Source organism: Amblyomma maculatum, chromosome 4, assembly GCF_055883805.1.
Source record: "Amblyomma maculatum isolate TAMU_Amacu chromosome 4, ASM5588380v1, whole genome shotgun sequence".
Taxonomy (NCBI): domain Eukaryota; kingdom Metazoa; phylum Arthropoda; class Arachnida; order Ixodida; family Ixodidae; genus Amblyomma; species Amblyomma maculatum.
In genome coordinates this window covers 67,568,703-67,593,623 of record NC_139347.1, presented here as the reverse complement: position 1 = coordinate 67,593,623, position 24,921 = coordinate 67,568,703, and the positions used below count along the sequence as shown (strand labels likewise).

General features: G+C 44.4%; 1 protein-coding gene across 1 annotated transcript in view; it reads right to left on the bottom strand.

The window, feature by feature from the left end:
- Window positions 1-24,921, bottom strand: part of LOC146191294 (lysosomal alpha-glucosidase-like) — a 73,721-nt gene that overhangs the window by 34,512 nt on the left and 14,288 nt on the right. Inside the window, exons 3-4 of the mRNA XM_084600306.1 lie at window positions 19,586-19,614; window positions 19,455-19,505 (exon numbers count right to left, since the gene is read on the bottom strand). Of these exons, the coding sequence (XP_084456432.1) occupies window positions 19,455-19,505; window positions 19,586-19,614 (80 nt within the window). The remainder of the gene's footprint in view (window positions 1-19,454; window positions 19,506-19,585; window positions 19,615-24,921) is intronic.

Genomic DNA, 24,921 nt, shown 5'->3' with positions numbered 1-24,921 from the left:
AAATATATCCGCCCGCGCCAAATGCACTCTATTGTCCCGCGAGAGGAGGAACAATGGATGCAAAAGGGCCTCAACGCATCAATTTATTGGTGCCACAATGCGAACCACTCCTCCGCCTTTACCCAGATGCCTGTACGGCGCACCCACTCGACGCCAACGCAGCTTCGCGCGTTTTATCCGCGAAAGGGGCTTTAAACGGTGACCATTCAATTGACGCACTTCTTTAGGAAACTTTGCCTCAGTGGCATATGCTGTAAGCTAATACCCGAGCCCTTTGTTCCGACTAGCTTTGCGCGCTACCGTGTCTTGAAATCTAGTGAACGAAGTTCGACTTACAAAGACCACTCCACGGAAAGAAGTTAGGACAAAACCGGCCGCTCAAATGCAAATGAGAACTGCATGCAGGGGCTTTTACGCATTACTCCGAAACTGTATAATTTTTATATCGAATAAAACAAAGTGCTTGGCTAAAAGCAGACGCTGAGTGCAGTAGTAACAGCAGAGGTTGTGCGCACCGTGAAATATTTTTATTGTTGATCTTATAAAATATTGATTTTCATGCCGTGGTAGCTGTAGGCTTGACGAAATGATGCCACATCGCTGACCCCCCTCTATGGGTGTTCATGACTATTACGCCGCAGGAAACGACTAAGCTACGTCGTAAAGATAAGCCGGCGTCTCGAACTCATATTGGTGTACTCCCAGGAACTTGTACTGCATATACAGACGCATCGATCATAGAAAATGGCGGAAGAACAGCAGCTACCAGCCCGACGCACGAAGAGCTAAACGTACATAATGAATACGAAACGGAACATCCGGACCTGCTTGTGCTGGAACAGTATGCAATACGCGACGCTATGAAGGTCGGGTCGTAAATAAGAGTCCATAACAGAAGCCCACGTCTATACAGGCTCCTTAGCCGACATAACACAACTGAAATGATTAACAAAGGCAATAAGTATTACTTAGGAGATCCATGCACTTAATAAGGAAACAAAGATGCGCATCCAGATACACTGGAAACAAGGTAATGCTGAGAACGCTGTGCAGAGAAAAGTTGACGACCTCACACACCAAGACTGGGGTTAGAATACGAAGATAAACGCTCAATTGCTTTAGAAATACCTTCAGAGTTGATAAATACAAAAGGCATGGGTGAGGCTGCAACAAAATTGGAAGGTGAACTAGGAATATATACAGGTTCTTCGTCCTCAAAAACACTACAGAAGAAAGAGTAGAACTGTTCACAAATTTCAGTTTTATTCGTGTGTTCATCGGACGCAATATCGGGCAGCTGCTTTGTCGGAGCAGTCAAAATCACTTTCAAAATTTTTTCAGATTAAGCTTAAGAAATTTAGCAGATCGATGTTGAAGCAGTTGTCTTTTGCATCTTTGATTTTTTATTGTAAGTTTTTGAGAACATGTGATATTCGGTCCAAGCACTTTCCGTGTTTGAGCGCGTGGCTTTCTCGTACAGGCGTTTTCTTTTCTTTTTTTTTTTTTGTTGAGGAAACGTTTTGTGTCCTTCGTAAACCAATCTTCATCGCTTTTTTTCCGTGATCAGTTGTTTTTTGTTGTTGTAATGTATCTCTTCTGCAGCCATTTAAGCTCATCACAAAACTGTTCCCAGTTGGCCGATGCAGATCAATCAGGGTGTAATGATATTGAACACTCAGTGCACAACTCGGTGGCCACTGATACAGTCTAGTACATTGATGCATGATTGTTCAGGATGCGTTGTAGCAACTAGATCAAGAATCAATCGCCACATTTCGGAATCAGAACCAGTTGCGACAATTCCAAAATGAAAATAAATGCAGAAAATCTGTTGCATCGTGCGTGCGGCCCGTATTATATGGAGACTTAGTGGCCCAATCTATGCCGGAGAAATTGAAGTCATTGTTTAAAACGATATGAAAGTTTCAAAAATTCGATTGAACTGCCGTTAGACGTTTTAGAGCTAATCTGCAAACACTTGGATACAATGTGGTATCCAACATCAAGGATCAGCATGCCATGCTGCAAATAACCTGCTACCCGTAAAGTATCAAGCCTGCTATTACTGGGTATATGCTAAGTACGAATATGTTTTCTGGTTGCTATTTTAACGCCACCGCCTTTTAGCTCTGTTCTGTCGTTGTGGCAAACGCGACACAGATTTGTAATTTGCAGTTCATAATTATTAATTTCAGAAGTAATCCAGGCTTCTGTTGCAATAATTGCGTCAGCAGAACAGGTATGGATGAAGTCCGGAAGGTAGTCCTTCTTCCTTAATATGCTGCGGAAGTTAGCAGAGTGTTGTATTTCCGTGCTGTACTTCCGTCAGGCCTGACTGTTTGAAGATAGTAGTTGGCAAACTTTACCACGGGACGTGTCATAACGGTAGTGTGTGTATCTCAAGATGTTTGTCAAACCTCACTTTCATTTCTCTTCAGGTTGTCGGTGTGCTTTCGCGAAATCCCGGACTGTCTGCACATGGTAGTTGGCAAACATTAACACTGGACGTGTGATAATGGTACTGTGTGTCTCCCAAGGTAAGTCTGTCAAATCTCACTTTCCATTTCCCTTCAGGTTGTCGGTTTGCTTTCGAGAAATCCCGAAGTTGCTTGTGGGCATTCTGTATGCGCTGTGAAAATCATCCTCAATCCATAATTTTGGCTCCTTCAAGTCTTTAAACTTGTAAGCGTTGTCAAGATTGCTGGGATCTGTCTTAAACCTCAGAAACTTAACGATGATTGGGTGGTTATAGCCGTCTTTTCATGAGACTGACCGGTGGGCTTGTTCAATGTCTGCGATTTCTACACCTAGATGCTTTTTGCTGAAGTTAACCACGACAGATTCTAAGGTTTCTTGCTATTTTTCTAGAAAGCCTTTGAATAATAAATTTTTGAGTAGTATGTGGTTATTCATGTCTTTATGAGATCGACCACTCCAACCTGTAAAGCATGCTTTTGCGATATTCGACAGGTCTGTTTTGATGGTTTCAACTGATTCCGTAAAGTTGGATATGACCACACTGCTGTCAGCTTGCGCAACTAATGTTGCTTCTATTTTAGACAGTGATTTCTAAATATCCAAGATGCTTGCGGAAACGTTTTTTTCTTTTGCTGAGAACTGCCTTGTGAAACTTCCCGCATGATAGTGCTGCATCCATCAAGGCTACCCGAACGTCACCGTACTTCTCAAGGCCCGAGTTTGGTTCTACGTCACCGCAGCAAATCAAAAGCTGAGCCACATAAAACATCACTATAATAAGTCGAGTTTTTGGACAGCATCTGCTCCGCAGAAATAGCACTTCCACGAAATTGCCGTGCTGCTGCCTGTTTCTAAGGTGACCGCTGCGCAAAACTACCTGTGCGGATGCGGTATGAAACAACATGAATGCACATTCTTTGTCACACATAAGGCGCCAATCATAAGATCCCACGCAGCATTCGGATTTGCGGTAAAAAGGAGTGAATAATAATAAGGCCGTTATTAGCAACAACCAGTAACCTACAACAGCGAAAAGCACACCTTAGTGCTATGCTATATGGCCACAAATTCCAACGTTGCAACGACCGCACAGACTTTTATAGCACAGTCCAGCCACCGGATGTAGTTGAAAGCCGAGTTGATCACGGTCATCCGATAGTGACGTCACACCTTAGTGCTATGCTATATGGCAGCAAATTCCAACGTTGCAACGACCGCACAGACTTTTATAGCACAGTCCAGCCACCGGATGTAGTTGAAAGCCGAGTTGATCACGGTCATCCGATAGTGACGTCACACCTTAGTGCTATGCTATATGGCCGCAAATTCCAACGTTGCAACGACCGCACAGACTTTTATAGCACAGTCCAGCCACCGGATGTAGTTGAAAGCCGAGTTGATCACGGTCATCCGATAGTGACGTCACACCTTAGTGCTATGCTATATGGCCGCAAATTCCAACGTTGCAACGACCGCACAGACTTTTATAGCACAGTCCAGCCACCGGATGTAGTTGAAAGCCGAGTTGATCACGGTCATCCGATAGTGACGTCACACCTTAGTGCTATGCTATATGGCCGCAAATTCCAACGTTGCAACGACCGCACAGACTTTTATAGCACAGTCCAGCCACCGGATGTAGTTGAAGGCCGAGTTGATCATGGTCATCCGATAGTGACGTCAAGATGCTTTGATACCGTGCAGCGTCCCACGATGACTGTAGTAAACCCACGAGTCGCGGCGATAGGAAGGTTCCACCATGGTACGACCATGTGTGTAACAGCAGGCCACGCAAGAGACACGGCAGCCGCAACGGTAAATCGTCCCCTACAACAGCGAAGGGAACACCTTATTGCGATGCTTTGTGGCTGCAAATTCCCCTCCCTGACAGGAGGAGGTATCCCTTGAAGGATAAGGGCTGGGGCGGCCCTTACCCCGTCGGTCACGTGCCGATGGGGCTTTCAAGACATAGGATCGACAAACCTTCCTGAAGTGTTCTAGACCGGCAGCGGAGGTGGAAGTTTGCCAGCGGCTGTGGACTTGTGCAGGGACGAGGGCGTCAATGAAACGGATTTTCCAGGAAGTTGGATGGTCGGCAAAGAGGGAGTAGGATTTCTCGAAGTGGCAAACGGACAACCCTAAGAGCAAGAGCCTTCTCCGGTTTCTGAAAGAAAAGGCTTTACATGATTTTCTATAGTGTACCTCGTAGCACGTAGCGAAATTAAAAAAAAAAAAAGGAATGCTTCCAGTCTTATAACTACAATAAGTATTGAATGGCTGTATATATGCATGAGTCGGTGTTAAGGTGAGCATAAATTAGGTTTAGCGCTGCCAACCTGTCAATTAGCTGCTGGCGATAAAATAGTCGAACAAATCTTAAATAGACCATCATGGCGTCACACAGAAAATTTTCACTTTTGTTTGCTTTCCTATGGCGCAGCCTCCGATGCCGAATTTCATTCTTGCAGTTCGGATCGCAGTGGAGTACGATGTCTAGACAGCGATATCCATCAGTGCCGCAAAGAACTCGTCTCGTGTTAGGAACCCGCCAGCGAGCAAAGGGGAACAATTGGCTTCTTAAATCGCATCTTTTATTTTCGTGCTTGGCTACAAGCGTATCTGCGGCAACGTGTGATTCAGGTGCAACCAACCCGACGTCGTGATTTACGAGCGCGTAAAAGCAACGGACTGTCATCTCGCTGTAATGCTACAGGCTTGCCTTTTCCCCTGATTTGCAAGACCTATGAACTCGGAACAAACCGAAACACAGCGGTCATCACGCAGATTGAAGTCTAGAACGCCAGTTGTTAGACGAATTTCAGTAGCACTTGCTTTTATACCTATTTCTGGTGAGTGTCGATGACGTAGATCGCTCACCATCAGTGGCCTCACATTGAATTTCATGTGCAGCGAGTAACGATTGTTACTTCGCATTGTTCCCGGAAAATGTGGGTGTGCGTGTCTTGTGCGCCTAACTTCGGCCGACTACACGTAACTACGAGTGTCTGTGCTTTAGTGTGAGGCAGAATCGTAGAATACAACCAGCGATTGGAAGCTGTTAAACACCAGCGTAGCGACTATACCAAGGCCTCTTATTCTAAGGTGTGCCCAAAGGAAAGCATGCTGTCATGAAGCTCTGCCCACTGCTTTAGTTTGATTGTAATGCGGAGAAAGGTGTTTATTTTTCACGGCGCAGAATGCATACAAGGCCCGTTTATAAATGGGGCAGGCGGTAAACCTGCATAATGTGCGTTATAATTACAGCGACCGATCCTCATTGTACCTTTTGGGCAGGCGGAATGTTTCACATACCAAGAAGAAGAGAAATAATCAATCAACATGAACTTATATTTTATGCCGTGCTTAAACGCTTAAAAGCCTCAATGCTGTACGGTATCATAGAAGTCTATACATAGGATGATGAGGCCAGTACGTGTCCCGAACGATTAGAGCGTGGTGGGTGGCCGACGTATCTGGGCAATGGCTATATTCATTGTGACAGAGGTGCACACGACCGTGTGCTACTCTCTGCCGCTGTCTTCACTCCTCGCTTTCTGAAAAAGAAGTGCAAAATTAATGACCTTTTATTTCCACTGGCCGTGCAGCCAGAGTAAACCTGACCGGCAGCGTAATGACATTTTTAGTTACCTGCCCCGCGCAGTCAGCGCCATGATCACGACAGCCGTGTACACAAACGGCTGGTGGTTCTCACGGCAACTTCTCGTTTAGCGCAACCGTGGCTCATCCCATGTAATCATTTCTTTTCACTGCGGCGAAAGCCTCAACAGCACTCGTGGAGACATGCGAGTTGAGATGATTCAGGAGACAGCTTGTAATTAACATGGACATTACGCAGTCAACACTAACATGATTCTCTTTATGAAATACAAAATAGTGATGCAAAATGGCCATGCAGTTTATTCGGGCGCAAGTATTTATGCAGCCATCTCTGCTCAAGTTTGCTCGTGGGATGCTTGCATGTCTAGTTGCCATAGCAACTGTGATGCCAGCCGCCTCACTTGTTGCCGCAGCAGTTGTGACGGCGGCCTTTTTCGAGCCACCAACTCGACAACGGCATAACAATAACTCCTTCCAGTGCCAGCGCCCCCTCCCCTTCTCCTGCTTGCGCCGCAGTTGATCGCGCGGAATCACTGACTTCATGTGGCGCCAGAGTTCCCGCTTTTTATCACTATTGTAGCACCACACCTGTACAGGTGCACCAAAAGTAAAAGGTAGCAAGCGAGCGATGGCTGAACTGGCTAAACCTGCATGCCGTCGCACTCTATCAAAAAAGCGCCGCAGCGAGCGAGGGTACGTCGACGAATCCGGCTGACGCCTCTCGAGCTATGGTGCTCACCTTATCTTCGGCAACAGCCAAGCCACGCTGCTGTCATATTTGTTCGCCTGGACAACGCCTCCAGTGCCATGCAAGCCATTACTTTTTCAAGCGTTCGTCTGTGTCAAGCTAAATTTTGATCGTACTTGCCAAAGCAATACACGAGCCTTTATGTTCTTTAGCGCACAAACTCGCCGTCAGGTTAACCACGGCGGTCTCGTGGACGAGAATTGTGCAATACCTGACGGAGCAGAAAGTGCGCGTCGCCGATGGCCAATTTTTCTGCACGCATGGGCAAACAATAAACCCTTTCATGGAGCATTTAAAGCACCCCTAGCGAGTACCGGTGGCATTAGCGTGCATTTGCTCGTGTTCTAGCGATATGGCGGGTATCAAGTAAACGAGATGGGCCAGCCGGATGTGCCTGCGTACCCTTGCTCTCTGCTCCGCGTATGCGAACAGACCGCTTTGGCATGTAGTTTTAACTTGTTCGGCCACCGCTCGCGGCCTTCGTTTTACTTTTGGGGCACCTGTACTTCCACTTGTGTATCGTGAAATTGAGTCATTTACCACTTTGCCAAACTCTGCGCCAGTGCCATAATGATCGGCCACCATTTCTGGTGCTCTGCAAAACGAGAAAAACGTCGCGGTAAGTTCTGTTTACGTGTGTTTCTATGGGTCGCCCTCCCAACTCGCACCCCCATACGTTTCGCAGTGTTTTAAAAGTATTTCACCTCGGTAATAGGATTTAATATTTTCACGATCTGTGCTGGGATGTTCATGGTTACTCTGTACCGAATGACGACATCACAGGTGCACTGTGAAGTGAGAAAACTGGTTTGGAATTTTTCGGTTCCATGTATTCCTATGGACGCTAACCCTACTTTTCACCCCCAGTCGGCTGCGGCACCGTGAGCGCCCCCCTTGTTTGTAAGCACGGTGTTGGTCTATACCCACTGCAGGATGAATCTATCTCCGTATTCCTCCAATTAAGCCGGTCCTGTGCTAGCTGCATCTACTTGACCCCTCCGAACTTTTTAACTTCCTGCCACCCCATGCTGCACTTTCCTTCCCCTAGAATCCAATTTGCTACCATTAGCGATTATTGGCTATCCCTTCTTCGCCCTACATGCACTGCCCAAGCCCGTTTCTTCTTCTTGATTTTCACTAGAATATCACTAACTCGAGTTAATTATTCTACCACTCTGCACGCTTCCTAACGCTTAACGTTACACCTAGCAGTTTTCGTTCCATAGCGATCTTCGTTGTCTGAACTTAAATAGAACCTTTTTCATTATCCACCACGCTTAGGCCCCATAGGGGAGTACAGCTATTATACAACAATTTTATGCTTTCATCTTGATCGATGTCTGTAACCGGCTAATCCCTGATACCTTAATTCGTACATGTGTTATCTGACACACCTTTTTAGCATGCCATTGTGAGTTACCACATCATATAGGGAACCACTTATTAAAGATATAAAGCCCCGCTTTATCCAAGTCACGCGAAAGTGTCTCGATCTAGGAGCAGCGCTTCCGACTCTGGATCCAGGGGTCCCAGAGGGCGTGACTCCCATCTCAAAAAAGCTACTCGCTTTTGCATCCCCTGCCATGTCATGTGATCTCGTGATGCCACGGAACCTGCCTATCACTGCCCGACCATGTCGCCAGACAATTAACTAGCATCTGCTTGAGCCATGCTAGATGCGCTTTAGCTTACTAAGTCCACTATGGCAGATTTTGTTTTGATAAACTGGACCTTCTGCACTATGTCTTTAAAACCACGTCATTAACCTTGAGCTCCAGTTACTTCAAATATCACTTCTGTAGCGCGTAATTCCCATTCTTACATGCGCCAAATGGCCGCCACCCTCGTAGAAATGTGATAAACACCTTTCGGCTCTGTGCCATCGTTTCTCATAGAGCATAACGATGAAGACAGCTTTATTAGAAACAGAAGAAAAGAAAACAAAAATATTACTTAAAGGAACCACATTTTTAATTTTCATTGCGGCTCCTTTAATTGTCCGGAATTCGAAAGCGCTGCTCGCGACGAAAGGGCGGTATGTGCCCATGAATAATTGGAATTCCACGTTCGTCATATGAAAATCTTTATTTTCACCCGTGGTTCTTCAGACTGGAACATGCCTTAATGAAGAGAGAAATTTATACGTTCTTTGTTAACAGCAGCGTCCCGCTGATGTTACTTTGAACGAAATTAATTTCGGCTTTTGCCGGTCACTCTAAAGAGTGGCGCGTATTTTATTTTTCTTTCCATAACATTTAGAACGCACTAACGGCATCTGGATTAGTTTACGCGATTATATTTCGTTTCATTACGTTCGCATTCATGGCAGTCCATTGAGTCTCCAGGTTCACTTTTATTGAATAGGTGGCCCCCGCTAAGCAAAAACAAACCCAACAGCCTCAAGCATTGAGGGATTGATGAAAGTAATTGTAAACTTGTTTCACATTCCTTCAAATTGTTTTAGACCACAAGTAAAACTTGTGTTGAATGAAAGTAGTGCGATGACCTAAAGTTCAAAGGTCTTAGTAATCCGCCTTTTGCGCGAGTTTTCTGCGCATGCGCGAAGCCCCAGCGGCGACTGATGAAAACACACTGAGAGGCGTCGACGGCGCTTCTCGTCGCCGCACTCATAGCCAACGCACGGGGGCTGGAGGCGCGGTACGTTCACAGCCTCGGTAAAACGATGCCAACCACCTGTGCCGCTTACGGCTGCCACTCTCGAGGCGTGCCGGGATGCAAGACGCGTTTTGTTAGGTTTCCTTCGGCGAGCCGCGACCTGCAACGGCGTGAAGCTTGGATTAGGGCAACCAAGCGTCAAGACGTGAATGGGCGACCTTGGCAGCCGACTGCGTGCTCTCGACTGTGCGAAAAACACTTCGTTACAGGTATGTATGCATCTAAAGGAAATGTGCATGATGAAAAGTATCTACCGGAGTTTTCACCAAGCCTGTAACCCACCAGTGATAGCCGCAATGAGCATTTGTTCGGCGCGTCTGATGGCGATGTATTTTGTCGTTTGTTTTATTTATGTGCGAAGGGGCCGGGTAGCGCAGATATCACAGGCGGCTGTGTGCGCTAGACCGTAATATTTAGCATGTTTTATTGCGACTGCCGCCTGACTAAGAAGAAAAAAAGGGTGTTTGTTGTGATGCACCGCCGTTAGCGAGCCGAGTGGTTGAGCTGGTCATGAGGCTCGCGAACGGCAGTGCATTAAAACGCCGTATTTTTTTTTTCTTGTTAGTGAGGTGGAAGTCACGATAAAAACATGCTAAATATTACGGCCTAGCGCACACAGCCGCCTGTGATATCTAAGGTACCTAGCCCTTTCGCACATAAAGATAAGAAGGGACAAAATACATCGCCTTCAGGCCTTGGTGCAACTGAAGCAATCACGCACCGAAGAAATCCTCATTGCAGCTATCACTGGTGCGCTACAGCCTGGGTGAAAACTCCAGTAGGTACTTTTCATCATGCCTATTTCGCTTAGATGCATGCATACCTGTAGTATCTGTGCTTTTGCCGCTCGGAGCATATGACGCACTTGCACGACGCACAGTATTTTTTTTTTTTTTAATTAAAGGCTCGCCTTCGTGCACGCCAAAGCATCCGGACTTTGTTCCTTTAATGTACGCAATCAGATGCACTTCGTTAGGGAGCTTGATAATCGTCGTCTTCGTCCAACCGTTTGCAACGGCAAGGAAACCGTCCGGCACAATAAATGAGTCTCCTGGAGGGTTCATGCTCGTTCACTTGCAGAGTGGATCGCTCTGGACGTAGAACAGGGTTGGTTCCTGACCGAGATGCGCATCCGATATGTAGGAGATTCACATGTGTCACCAAGTTGTTGATTCCGCAGAAATCGCGGCGGAGGCAGAAATGAACGTTGGAGATCCTTTCACAACAGAATGACCATTCTCTGCGCACCGAGAACCTTTTCACCACTGCGACCACATCCGTTCTGACTTCTGAGGCCAGAAACCGGCTACAGCTCTGAATCATCCATTGCCAGAAAAATGCAGCGCGTTTCCTGCAGGTGTACATTCCGGCCGGGACAATGCCCTTTTCACGGGGTGTGCATATGTGACTCTCTGCCGATCTTCGTGGATGAAATCCTATAGCTACACGGTTGTAGATGACGCGAGGAGGAAGCGACGCCCATTGCACCATGCCGGCGCCGCGGTGACCGCATTGTGCTCGGTAACTCAAGACACCCCGCGCATATGCGCCGCTCAAAGTCACAGGAGACGATTCCACCTAGCTCTGCAGCATCAACAAACCCCTGGCTGCTTTGCCCTTTGAGATCCCTCTCTCTCTCTGCCCCCACGCTCTCCTGTCTGCCGAAAACCTGCACGCTGAGAGCGTCTCATTCTGTCACGTCGAACACGGCCCGCGCTACACGCTCTTACAATACGAAGATAGTATATGCGTACGTGCGTTATGAGTGGATTGTGAAAACGCTCCATCTCCCCCATACTGCGTGAACATGATATGCTGCAACCACTGTCACTACTTTCCGCTCCGAGGCCAAAAAAGGAGGGAAGCTTTCGCTTTCTACCAGCGTTGGCGTGGCCATTTCGTATGGTGCGCTCTCGCGTCGTCTGCTACACTGCCGCTCAATGTGTTTCCCGCCCGCTCCCGCATGACGGCGCCACATCCTCGCGCAAAAGGCGGATTGGCTCTTTGGAGGCAGCATAATTATATGCGACGATTGTAGTAGGTATCACAGGCATGTGCTAGGCGCCATTAAAAACAAAAGCTTTCTAATATAACTAAAAAAAGGAGCCAAGCACTCGTAGGTATGTCGTATTTTTCTGAGCGTCGACGATAGCTAATATCATCGTTTGACCTAACCTTTCAAGCCGAATAGTGCCTCTCAGCATTTTGTTTTCTTTTGCCCGACAGGCAGCCAAAGTTTTCTTTGTGCTTTTTTAACATCGCGTATTGTTTTTTATTATAGTAAAACATTGACTTCACGCTTGTTGCATTTTAGTTAGGTTTAGTGCAGTGGAGCTTTTTCGCTCTAATTACAATCATGTCTTGAGTATCGGAGATAAGGAAACATTATTTGTGCAAGTGAAAGCGTACTGGCGTCTACTACCACTTTACATGTACTACGGCTGGTAGTTTCAATTATATAACGCGTGAAAAATGTTAGAAGGAAATAGCGTGCTCCGTGTACTTTTGTCCGCACCCGTACATGCATGATGCCCACTCTCAATAATCATAGTATAACCCCTCAAAGAATGCGCGCTATGGGAATAACATAGAGAGTTTTCGCTTTGCTTTATAGCTGCTTATCTCTCAAAGCTACTCAGTACTTCTATTTTCTATTAACATTCCGGTGAAGCCGCTTGGGCGGAGGTGGTCAAAAAATTCATTTAGGATTAGTCACAACCATTCATCATGGGCGGATTCCTCTTTAAAGGTCCTCGATGGTGGACGTGATTGAGTACACCTGCTTGATCAGCAATTGCTGGTCGCTCGGCATGAGTCCCGCTGGGAAGCCTTCAAAGAGGATAAAGCAACATGGGATATGTGTATTTGGTTCACTGATTGGTACGGGCGCTCCTAGACAGAGTCATGGAGTATCAGTATGAATAAGATGGCTTATTTGTTTTCTATGTATTGTCATCACACTATGCAGACGTTTGCATCATGGAGGAAAAATTTCGAAATAATTTATGCGATAAGCGTGGGAATAACTGCATTAGGCATTTTGAGGGCACCTCTAACGGTTTGAGTAAACGTGCAGAGAACCGAGACGGAACCGAGATGGAAGCCGAAATGTGCGATGCGACGCTACGCTCACTGAAGCGCAAAATGAGATATATCCTTCTGTGCGGCAGACCGGAGCCCCTATGAACCAAGTGGGCTCAAATTTGATATATGTACGCGTTTTGTTAGCGAAATTCGCCGTGGCATAACAGCATCGCCGAGCCTTTCTCCCTGCAGTCACCAGTGGTCACGTCCACTTAGGAGCGTCGTCTGTGTTACAGAAAATACTTGAGCCCGAAAGTCACTTTTTTTGGTGATTTTATTGATTGTATACTCGAGTTCTCATGTCTGAAACATTTACTGTCTGTTAAGCGGCGCGCCCTTCACTCTAGTTGTTGCGAAACCTCAGAGTACGCTTCGACGAGTGCGCTCAGCGGGTAGAATTTGCAAGGCAGCCTCTAATTGATGCTGCCGCCTCAAAAGGATTTCATAAAGTTTGCAAATCAAGCGCTGGATCGCTATGCTGAGCACTGAGAAAAGATTCAGGAATCATATTAGTCCGACTACTTCCTTGCCGATGGTTTAATGCTCTAAACGAAGTATTTCGTGCGGAAGAAGCTGCTTGTAGGAATGAAATATTGTACGGCGAGGCCACCCCAAAATAATAAAAAGTAATGTGCCATTGTTCGTGCCTTAAGTATAACGGGCTTTGTAGGAATGAAATTAGTTTGGGCTGTGTAAAATAAATTTCCCTGCCCTCACCGTCTTGCAAAACAACGGACAGTGAGAATAAAAACGTCTTGCAAATAAGTCAATAATCTCGGTGGCGCAGTGGTTACGGCGCTCGACTACTGTTCCCAAGGATGCGGGATCGAATCCCGGCCTCGGCGGCCGCTTTTCGATGGAGGCGAAAAGCAAGGCGCCCGTGTGCTGTGCGATGTCAGTGCACGTTAAAGAACCCCAGGTGGTCGAAATTTCCGGAGTCCTCCACTACGGCTTCTCTCATAGCCTGAGTCGCTTTGGGACGTTAAACCTCACAAACCAACCAACCAATCATGAAAAGAAGCAATGTTCAAATGCTTAAATATCTAGCAGTCGGATGCCTTGCGATAATACGTGCAAATTGAAACAATATAGCCCTTTTTAATTTAAAACACTGGGAGTGGGAGTGGAGGGGGAAGACCTGAGCTCCACCTTTAATACGTGACTCAGTACCCTTTACATATCGTCTTTAGTGTATGTGCCCTCTTTGGTATTCGCCTAATGACAACCTCGACATCGTGAGAAAAGGTCGATGGCGCTACTTGCAGTGCCTCCTTTGAAACGCGTTTGCCGCTGCGTGTTCGTGAGTTGGACTCGACTATCGTGTAGGCTGGGTTACATATTCTTTGTGCAAGGTATTTACTAAGGCGCTCAACATATAGGCAGCCAAAAACCTGTCATGGTGATAAGGTATGCTTTTCGCTTACTCGGAATAAACCAGATAAAAATGCTTACAAACGCTTCACCTGAAAGAGCCAAGTTTCTGCAATCCGGAGATAAGGGGTTCACTCATTTGCTTCCAAAACGGCAGTTACTGAATGCCTTAAGCCGTACCCGTAGAGAACGAAGCTTCGAGAAGTGTTCAGCCGATAGTGAGCACACCTTATTCAGCCTTAAGCTCCTGGATGAATTCCTTTGTTCCTATTTTGCAAATCGTCTTTTCTGTTTGATAGACGTCGCTTCCAAAGGTATGGTCTAGGTTTTCATCGCTGGCGAGCTACAGTCTTTTACTTCCAAAAACCGGAAAAATGTTTTTTTAGTTTTCGTCGTCTATGCCCGCAGTTTTATGTTGGAGTCTTTTTAATCTTAATCATAATTCTTTTAACTATATGTTCGATTATTTAAAGCGGGATTTTGTTTTTACAATTCCAGGTTCTGTGCCCGTTGGCGTTAACTCTCAGGATATTACTGAGCTAGTTTTCTTTTTTTTTTTTTGCACTGTGCTGTTACATTTTCTTAGCAAATAGTGAAATTCACTTGCTATTTTCCGCCCATAATTATACTCGAACTAACCATTCAGAATCGTATTACATTGTATATGATTAACCAATGGCGCGCTCAATCCTTGACAGACAATTTCGGCATCAGACAAGTTTGTAATAACAAATCTGCTTTGTATTAGTTCAAGATTTGAAGCTTCTCATTCTTTGTGCAGGTCTACTCTATTGTTGTTTTTTGTTTTTGGAACCATTTATTTTATGAAATCTTGTTTATTTTTCATTAGGACATGTACTGCTACATATTTTTGTCCTTTCCTTAACTCCTATTTAGACTGCCAAGTTATTGCCGATATTTTTTTTTTGAGGTATTTCAAGGGATTTAAATAATTCATTGTTGGATAATGGGAAATTCTTTCTTGTGGTTCTTTTGATATTCGTGTAAATCTGTGCAAATATATATTACATTTCGGAAGTGCTTGTCTATTTTCTGCTCTCTGATTAGTGAAATCATATTAGAAAACTCGTACAGAATATTGTTCTGGGACATAGAATTCTTGCAAAACACAAAGCAACACAAAAATAAATTTGAAGGGAAGTATCAGTGCGCTAGCTAAACCTTCCACAAAATGCCTTAGACAGACAAAGACAAGTAATCCCGCCAAAACATTGCCTGGCGCACTGATGTTCCCTGTAAACACTTGGTCACTTTGTTTTGTGTTCCATTAGAGGGCCCGTGTTGCTGCACTGCTTAGATTGGCAGTATTTGTGTAATTGAAATTCAGAAGAGGCATGCTTCTTCTTCTAAATTTTCCCGCAGGCTCAGTATTTAAAATAAAATCAGCAGGTGGAGATACCCTCATAAAAAAAAAAAAAACTTTATTATGCGTGTTGTGTATACAATTAAGTAACGGCTTGCTATTTGTTTATTTATTTAAAATACCCTCAGGGTACAGATGTATGTACGTTACGGAGGTGAGGGGCGCATACAGGATATATATATATGTATATATATATATATATATATATATATATATATATATATATAAACAGAAGCGTAACACAATAAGCGTACAAATCTTTGAAAAACAAAGCACATAATAAAGAACAACGAGGTACATGTGTAATTTAGGAAGACGGCATAGGTATAAAAAAATAACAAAATATAAAAATATAATAAGCAACACAGTATACAATGAAGATAAGCAAATAACCATACAATAAGTTTTAGTGCTAGGCAAGAAAGAAAGTTTGCAGCGCAGATTTAAATTTTTCTTCTTCAGTTATATCTGTTAGGGATGCAGACAGGTTATTCCAATCATTTCATCGAAAATACTGAACCTCACAAATACATGATGAAGCATTATCACAGATACTGTCCCAGAGAATTCGTGCTAAGTCTCAATGTTGACAAATCACATATTTTAGCAGCAACTTTTGGTCCACAAATGTCTACCCCAACACTAAGTTTATAAAATTTTTCTTAAAAATGCATGAGCCTATGCATACTTGCACAACTGCAATATATATGCAAGTAATGCAGTTTGTTAAAGAGCATTAAATAAGAACCATGCTGTATACCAGTAAAGACTACTGTAAATTATCACTCTGATATTCACTACGGAAGGTAGCTTACATTTTGTCATAGAACGAACTAGCTCCAGGCTGCTAGGACTTGTCGCAGCAGCAAACCTACTGATATGAGTGCTGTTATTACAACTATAAGCAAAAAATTTAGCACGAATGCTACTAGTGAAACACAAAAAAATGACAGCTTAGCCGGGGAAAGCTGAATACTAGAGCAGGTTAATTTCGCAACAAAGAAGTGATTATAACCTTCTAATAAACCTTGCTTTAGTTCCTTAGCGCTAAAGTTCAGTTGAGTCGTTCAGTCGTGTCCGACTCTTCGTGACCCTATGGACCACATCACGCCACGCTTTCCGATCTCTCACTATCTTCCTAACGTCACATAACTTCATCTGCAGCGCCTCGAGGATGCCATCTAACCACCGCGTTCGCTGACTACCCCTTCTCCGGTGACCCTCAACCTTTCCCAACATCACATCTTTTTCCAGCGACTCCTCTTGTCTCATCACATGACCAAAGTAGCTGAGCTACTTTAGAATTAGACCCTCCAATGAGCAGTCAGGGTTTATGGTCGACAATATCGACTGATTTAATCTTCTGGCAGTCCAAGGAACTCTCAAGAGTCTCCACCAGCACCACAATTCAAACGTGTCAATTCTTCGGCGGTCAGCCTTCTTCACAGTCCAACTCTCACATCCATACATCACAACTGGAAAGACCATAGCACGGGTTATACGGATCTTGGTTGGCAGTCTAATGTCTCTGCTCTTTACTAAGCGGTCAAAGCTAGCCATGGCTCTCTTTCCCAGAAGCAGGCGTCTCCTAATTTCATGGCTGCAGTCTCCTTCCGGTGTAATCTTGGAGCTCAAGAAGAGAAAATCTGTCACAGCTTCCACTTCTTGTCCCTTTATGCTCCAGGACTTGATTGGGCAAGACGCCATGATCTTTGTCTTTTTAATGTTCAGGTTAAGCCCAAACTTCTCACTCTCCTCTTGTACGCGCATCAGGTTTCTTGAGTTCCGCTAGCTTTCTGCCATTAAAGTGGTATCATCCGCGTATCTAAGGTTGTTGATACGTTTTCAAGCAATCTTCATTCCAGCTGAAGACTCGTCCAAACCGGCCTTCCTCATGATGCACTCAGTATATTAGTTAAATAGGCAGGGCGACAGTATGCAGCTTTGTCTCACTCTTTTCTCAATCGGAAACAAATCAGTAAGATCATGCCCAGTTCTGACTGTGGCCTCTTGCCCTTCATACAGGTTCCTGAGGAGACAGATGAGGTGAATTGGAACTCCCATCTCTTGGAGAGCTTGCCATAATCTGCTGTGATCTACGCAGTCAAACGCTTTCCCATAATCAATAAAGCAGAAGTAGATGGGTTTCTGGAACTCTCTTGCTTTTTCCATGATCCAGCGAAGGTTGGCAATCTGGTCTCTAGTTCCACTGCCCTTGCGAAACCCAGCTTGCACGTCCGGAAGCTCCTGATCCACATACTGCTGCAGCCTACCTTGGAGGAATTTCAACATCACCTTGCTCTAGATATACTATGCTGTAAAGTTACAATTTCAGTTTTCATTTATGTGCTACTAAAAGTACAAAAGGAACATTCAGGTTCATTCATGAAAAGTTGTGCGGACCACCCAAACAAACCCTTCAGTTTCACACTTGGTAACACTGTCAGTCAATGCATGTTTTTTTTTGTGTGTGTGACATACGCAACAAGACCAGATGGTCGCCATTAAGGTCTCTGCAAGACACAGAGAGACGAAGGAATTGTACAGATGCAAAACAACTGAAAGCTTGCGAGTATTACATTGTTTGCCACAATGGAAAGCCATCGAGCATATAGCTGCGAGAGGAGTTTGGTTACACAACTAGCCCAAAGCTGTTTTCAGGAACGAAAGTTTGAAACACTGCTGTGCTATTAGCTGAAGCATTCTTACTGTCTTCTTATCTATGAAAACATCACAGCCTTTCCCTATTGATATCGTCCTATACACGAAGAAAATTCTTTTCAGCCTGAAGAAAATGGCCACGTATCAGTCTGATGTACAATATTTACAAGTGCTGCCTACAAGGCGGCTGCTACTGCATAGAGCGCAGGGGCATTTTTTCATCTTTTTGTCAAGCTCTTCCATCTCCTTCAATGCTGTGGCAACTGAATGTCGGAACTTGGGGAACTCTGCTCACTGCAACTGCACTAAGGAACCAACACAGCACATCATCACAAGCCCCATGAAAGGTGCATTAGATGTGCTATGCATAAGTTGCATTGAAATCTGTGCAACGCTTGCATCAAGCAAATCTAATGATAACAAAACTATGTTCAATGAGGAATAATTAGGTTATAGAATCTGGTTGACAGGTGAAATGTATAACTACAGCAATGCACCTTATTAAGTAACTGATGCCATGAAGCGATGTTAGCTTATAGCGCACTTTTTGCCTGCCACATTGGCTCAGTGATTAAGGCACTCAGCTACTTATATAGATGAACTGGGTCCAAGTCTGGCTCCAGCGGCATTTTTTCAATGGAGGAGAAATGCAAAGGAGATCTGGGTGCGTTGTGATATCAGTGCACATGAAAGATTCGCAGCTGGTTGCAATTATTCCAGAATCCTACACCACAATTTTTCTTTCTCTGTTTTCACTCTACTCTTCACGGTGTTGTTCGAGTGTCCCCCGAGAAGAGAGAGTTACTGCACCATCCCCATTCTTCAAAATTCCTTCCCAATTTTTCGACTTTCTTTACGGCTTTGATATGAGGAGATATGGAGGTGACTCGGCATTGCGTTAATACCACTGGTTTTTTTTTTTTCTTTTTTAGCGAGCAGCTTGTGAAGAGGCAACAGTACCAGTGGAATTAGCGTTTGGCCCATTATAGTGTATAAATGAATAAAGCTAAATCGATGCATCACAGTGTGATACCAGTTAACAGATTACATATCAAGCACCATGACTGGTGACATCTGTCATCACTTTCAAAAACATGCAAAAAGAAAAGAAATTTCAAATGCGTGGACCTCGCCATAAAATGTCTTCATCTACACTTGTATGGTTGGCTCGAGAACTCTGCTCAAGGCACTGAAAATGAAATAGCAAATGCCAACGAATCCAAAAAAAAAAGTTAACCTCCACACAACGCCCTTTGTAGAAATGGTAACATGGACTCTTCACTTCAGACTCTCCAGTGTCGGATATTTTGAACCCCGCTCAAGGCTATTATGATCAATATTACTCTTCTTGAAAAATATTAATTAGAGTCTAGGAAAACAAATGGCGCAGATATATATATAACCCCGGTATGTCGGAAACGAAATGTGCCCCACCCGGATCCAAAGACAACACTCACAACGTCTCCAGCGAACTCTGTTGGGATGCTGAAAACAAAGGAAGGGTGCCACATTGACCCTGTCTGAGGAGACGTGAGATTACGAACATACTCCTGCTAGCAACTTACCGCAACGTACCACTGTCTTCCCGAAAAATCTGTCAAAAGCAAAAAAAAAAAAAAAAATAAGAATATGGCCCAAGACGCTAGTGACAAAACCGTATCCCGACAAACCTCTTGCTTTTTTTACTACATGTTCTGAAGCACTCTCGAAATTTTAAGGTGAATTCCTGTCTAGGCTCATGGTACGAAATCCCGTGCGCGTGAGTTGTGCGCGAGATCTGTAAACGTCTCCTATTAGGAGGCGTTGGATCTGTGCGCGAGATTCCGCGAGATGTGTTCTCCTTGTCTAACGTTCTTGCCATCTGCAATCTCACACTTGAACGCGCGCCTAGGAATGCCACGTGACAGTAGCTATGAGCTATGATGCACCGTTCAAACTAACACTGACCGGCGAAAGCTACAGCGTCTTTCCGTTCCAGTAAACCAATTATAATTATATGTAGCACTGCGACCAACGCCAATAAGAGGCAAACGATGCGAAGCAAATGATAGGAGAGAAAGGGTAGGCTTTCGCCATTCACCCCTTAATAGACATCTAAGAGACCTTCTAACTTTATTTCCTATGCGGTTTGTATAATTGATTCAGGTTATATTAGCAAGGACTTGGGCCCTTTTTGATTCCCGGTACATTTGAAGAAATTTGCCGTGCTAGGACAAAAAGTAGTGTAAAAAAATATACGCATCAGAGTCGACAAATAAAGTAGTTTTTTTTTTTTTGGTTAAGCTCGTTTAGAAGACTAAGTAAGCATTGCTGCAGCCCCTTAAATTGTTTTGCTGCACCTTCCTTTGGCGCAAAATTATAAGAGGTTTGCGGTGGATTTCATTTCTTCTTAAATTTTTCTTGTCTGCTCTTGTATATCAGGTGAGTGCATCGTCGTTAGGCAGTTACTCCCCACGTGACGAGTAACAAAATTCAGGCTCAAGAAAGCGCATTTCTCTTCTGTAACAGAACTCCAAAATGTTTCACGAACTATGAAATGCCATCATCATCATCATCATCATCATCATCATCATCATCATCATCATCATCATCATCATCATCATCATCATCCGGATAATAATACTTGCCCGGCAAAGGCCTACCCAATATTTTTCCATTTACCCAGTCCGAAGTCAGCTGCACCAATTTGACTCTCCCAAAGGTCCTAATATCTTCCACCGACATAAACTTTCCGGCGCCCCCTGCTGCCTTTCCCTTCGCTTGGAATTCAGTTCGCTACCCTTATCGACCATCGGGTATCTTGCCATCACACATCATGCTCATTTCTTCTGCCTGATTTTGATTAGAATGTCATTAACTAGAATTTGTTCCCTGATCCACACTAAACGCTCCGTGTCCCTTAACATTGCACCAAACATTCCTCGCTCCCACCATTTCAAGTTCCATACCTCTCTCCGTTCCCTCCTAATTAACTAGAAGCCTTTTTCTTTTTTTGCATCCATGTAGTGTGCACTTTCGGTTCAAACGCTAGCGAGCCAAACTAAGGTAGATAGCTGTGTTCCGTATTACCGAATGCAATGCAAGCTCTTTCCCCAGTAGAACTGTCTTTTTTTTTTTTTTTTCTGGAATGCATACATTTTCTCAATTTTAATATAACTACCAGAAAGCCACCTAGAATCGTGACCTCAAGAGGATCATTATTTTCCCGCACGACACGAACTGCAGAGTTTCTCCCAGAATTAAATCTCTGTCTATTATCAGTCTGGGTGCGCGCTAATATATAATTTCAAATTCATGATGCCGTACTTAGTAAGGATAGTAGCGAAGGTCAGTATAGCAGTTTTGACATGCAGATGCGTTGCTCCTGTTAACGCTTACAGACTAGTTGTTTTAATTTACAATATAAGGATACACAGGCTTGCCATTATTTATATGTTGTTATGTTTTCTTAATGTGAGAGCAGCGGGAAAAGCTTTCAATGTTAAGATGTTTAACGGCACTGAATGAGCGTGAATATTAGAATAGTGAGTATCTGCTGCAACTTGCAAAGACGTAAAAGAAATATTCCGGATGGCGGCTGCCTACAAAATAATACTGTCTAAACCTCTTCACAGCAGGTCTTGTGTTTGCATCTCCCGTTTTTTAAAACACTTTTGATAATCCATCTACCTCCTTAGGTTGTATGCCCCTCTATTGTTTATTACCTTTTCTTTACTTAGTGTTGGGTCTCAGTATAGTAGTATGTAATATCATCGCCCCTTTTATTAAACCTTAATCTTCCGGTCCGATCAAGGGGAAAGTCCACTGAAAGTATTTCGTTAGTGCAGCTAAGTAAACTGCATGTACCTCGGCTTGGACCTTCAGCCGCACAAAGCACCGCAATAGCCCCGCCACCTTCTGCCACACAAGGTGGTGGGCAGAGCGGGTTTAATTTCTTCGGGAGCGCTCACGTCTTCGCATGTGCGTGGGTTACAAAGGGCACGTCGTCCCACCCCTGGGGAACAGCGGAGTGGGACCGTTAAATGAGTTTTTGAGAAGACTCTGTTGCGGTTCTTTCCAAAAGGCGAGGCTCAGGTCTGCCTGAGTCCTTCTGAAATATAATTACGTGTTTTCTTTGTTTTTTTTTTTAATTCACTCTTGAAGTGTATTTTGACAATATACCCCTGCAAGTGTTAGAAACACTGCGCGCTTTAGTAAAACCAGCTCGCGCAAAGGCAAGTGAATTACGAAATTTTGAGCCGCTGCGGAGATAATAGTTGTAGGCGGACACGAGAGATTCAGGTCGATTCCGTGATGGGAGAACATGCTATACGCGTGACAGTGTTTCAAAGAATACGTTTATGTGGTTGGGTGTACGACAATATTTTCTCCCTCTGTGTTGATTACAAACCATGTATGAAACCGGGTTTATGCCCATTCTTGTAGCAAATACTTTATAAATGCTACGTTTGATATATGAATTTTTTGTTGTATTTTTGTCTTTACGCGCATATGTACTGTATACCGGGCAATATACTGGCTGAGTTTCGCACTATATACTGTCATCAGTTCAAATCCTGTGTGCTTCGCTTTTTCTATCCTTGTTCAGTTAACCAAAGCCTAGTCTAATGAATCAGGGGTTTATTTCTGCGGCTTACTATCCAACATGGGGCTTCACTCTTATGTATCCCTCTGAGATTAAGACGGAGGGGTTTTCGTTGACCACAGCATAGGCTGCCGTAGCCACAAAGCGTTGCATTCACCTACTGACCTACAAAGATCAGTGAAGTGTGTGACGTGTGTATTCACTTCAGTTTGTATTAACCTATCTTGGCGGTCCGTATAAATAAATAGGCTGAGGACGCTATGTAGGTGTAAGTAGGCATTCTTCGTCTCAAAGAGCCGCAATCTGTCAGATCTCCCATTAGGCGCTTATCGTTGCAAAATTTAAAAGAAATTTCGGCCGATTTAGCATTAAGTCAAATGTGAACTGCGCACTGCAGTTTTCACATCGCTCTCGGATGGAGTATGCTAATTAGCACGCGCAGTCTTAATCTACCTGATCATGTGAAATAACAATGGACATACATATAAAGCCCCGCTTTAAAGAAACCGTACTGTCGCGACTGCATGGCTTAGAAGTAGAATGTCTGACCAGTGATTTGGCCTCTTTTTGCATTTCTTCCAAAAAATAGGACCGACTTAAGCGCTACTTAGTGAGGAAAACCGAGTGGCTCGATTTCAACAAATGCTTTAGGAGGCGTTTAATCATAATGAGTGCGATATATTTCGCTATGACTGCTACCAAAGGTTTTCCTGCACGAAAAGGTAGCTGTGTTGCTTTTTATATCCAAAATGGAAGTCCTGAAGCTCCTTCACAATTAATGACACCTGTAAAAACTACAAAGCGATGCTCCATGTATGTGGCGCGCTTGCAATGAAGTTCTCCCCCAAGTCGGAAGCGCCACTTTTGCATGCCTAAAAATGCGGCCGGAATACGAAAACTGAAAGTAAACAAATCAGTTGTCACGGCTGTAACCCACAAATGACGCCAATGTCAACCACCCAAGCGTCCACTTCGTGCATCTGCTTGTCGTTGCGGCGCGCACATGCTGTAGAAATGGGCCGCATTCCATTCAACAGTGGCAATCACACGCGCATTGTTCATTAAATCGCTCGCTCTGTTGCCTGCTATTGCGGGTTTGGTAACTAACGACACTAGCTAGAATCATGATTGTGTTAATTTGTGATTGATAGCCGTCTTTGCGACTTAAACATTGATGGATTACTTCGTGGGCTTTTGAGCAGAACAGAATCAGGCTATATACACCCCGGAAAGTATATATATACGCATTATATTGAAGAACATACATCAACTGGTTGAAAGGTTTTCGCATTTTTCGTGTGGAAGCAGGTATGCATTAATGCCACTTTGCCTGCATATTGCATTTACAGTGTAATTTATACCTGCAGAGAACAAATAGTTAAATGAAAACCATGTAATTCTGGCTTTCATTCCTTGCGCCTCATTATTTTATGAGGCGATGAGCCCCCTGGGTAGCATTCTGTACGCTGTGAACCAAATTATATGTGATGGAACATGACTGTTGTGTTCTAGATATCTCCAAGCGCACCTGCCTAATCAGTGGCCAGGTAACGTAAGCCACGCGCTCTCATCGAGATTCACAAGTAGAGGACTTGCAAGCAATCACGTGTTTTCTTGGGAGCGCACACTACAGGAATTAAGACGAAATAAACACTGCAGTTACTAAACTCCCGAAGACTGCATAAAGTAGCAGACTCGGCAGTTAAGTGAGAACGAAACCGCTTTACCGGTCGCATGGTAACCGCGCAGGGCGTGAAGACCGTCGAGACCTTGCGGCTTTGAATTGGCTGCGTACAGAAGCCACGCGCGGCCTTATATGCGCAGAATACGATGAAAATGATTCAGCGCTCTTTCTTGCCCGTAGCCTTACTCTTTGCCGTCTGTTTCGCATTGTTTGTTTTTGGTTTAGTTTACGGGGCTTAATGTCTTAAAGCTACTCAGGCTATGAGAGACGCCGTAGTGCATGGCTCCAGAAATTTAGACCTCCTGAGGTTCTTTAACGTGAACTGAAATCGCACAGTACACACGGGTGCTTGGCTTTTTGCCTCCATCGAAAAGGGGCTGCCGCGGCCTGGATTCAAACCCGCTTCCTTGGGCACAGAAGTCGAGCGCCGGAATCGCTGCACCACCGCGGCGGGCATTTCGTTCTGTTTGATTATGGAACTTTTTGCACTGTGTTATGCGCTCACCGCGAGGCTGTCCTCGTATTTCAATGTCACTTCGTAGCAGTTTTCTGCCAGTTCTAGTGGCGAATTTAGAGTGGTGATCATCAGTGGGGGGTAAAATAAATTTTTTATGCATCTAGCGAACACTGAC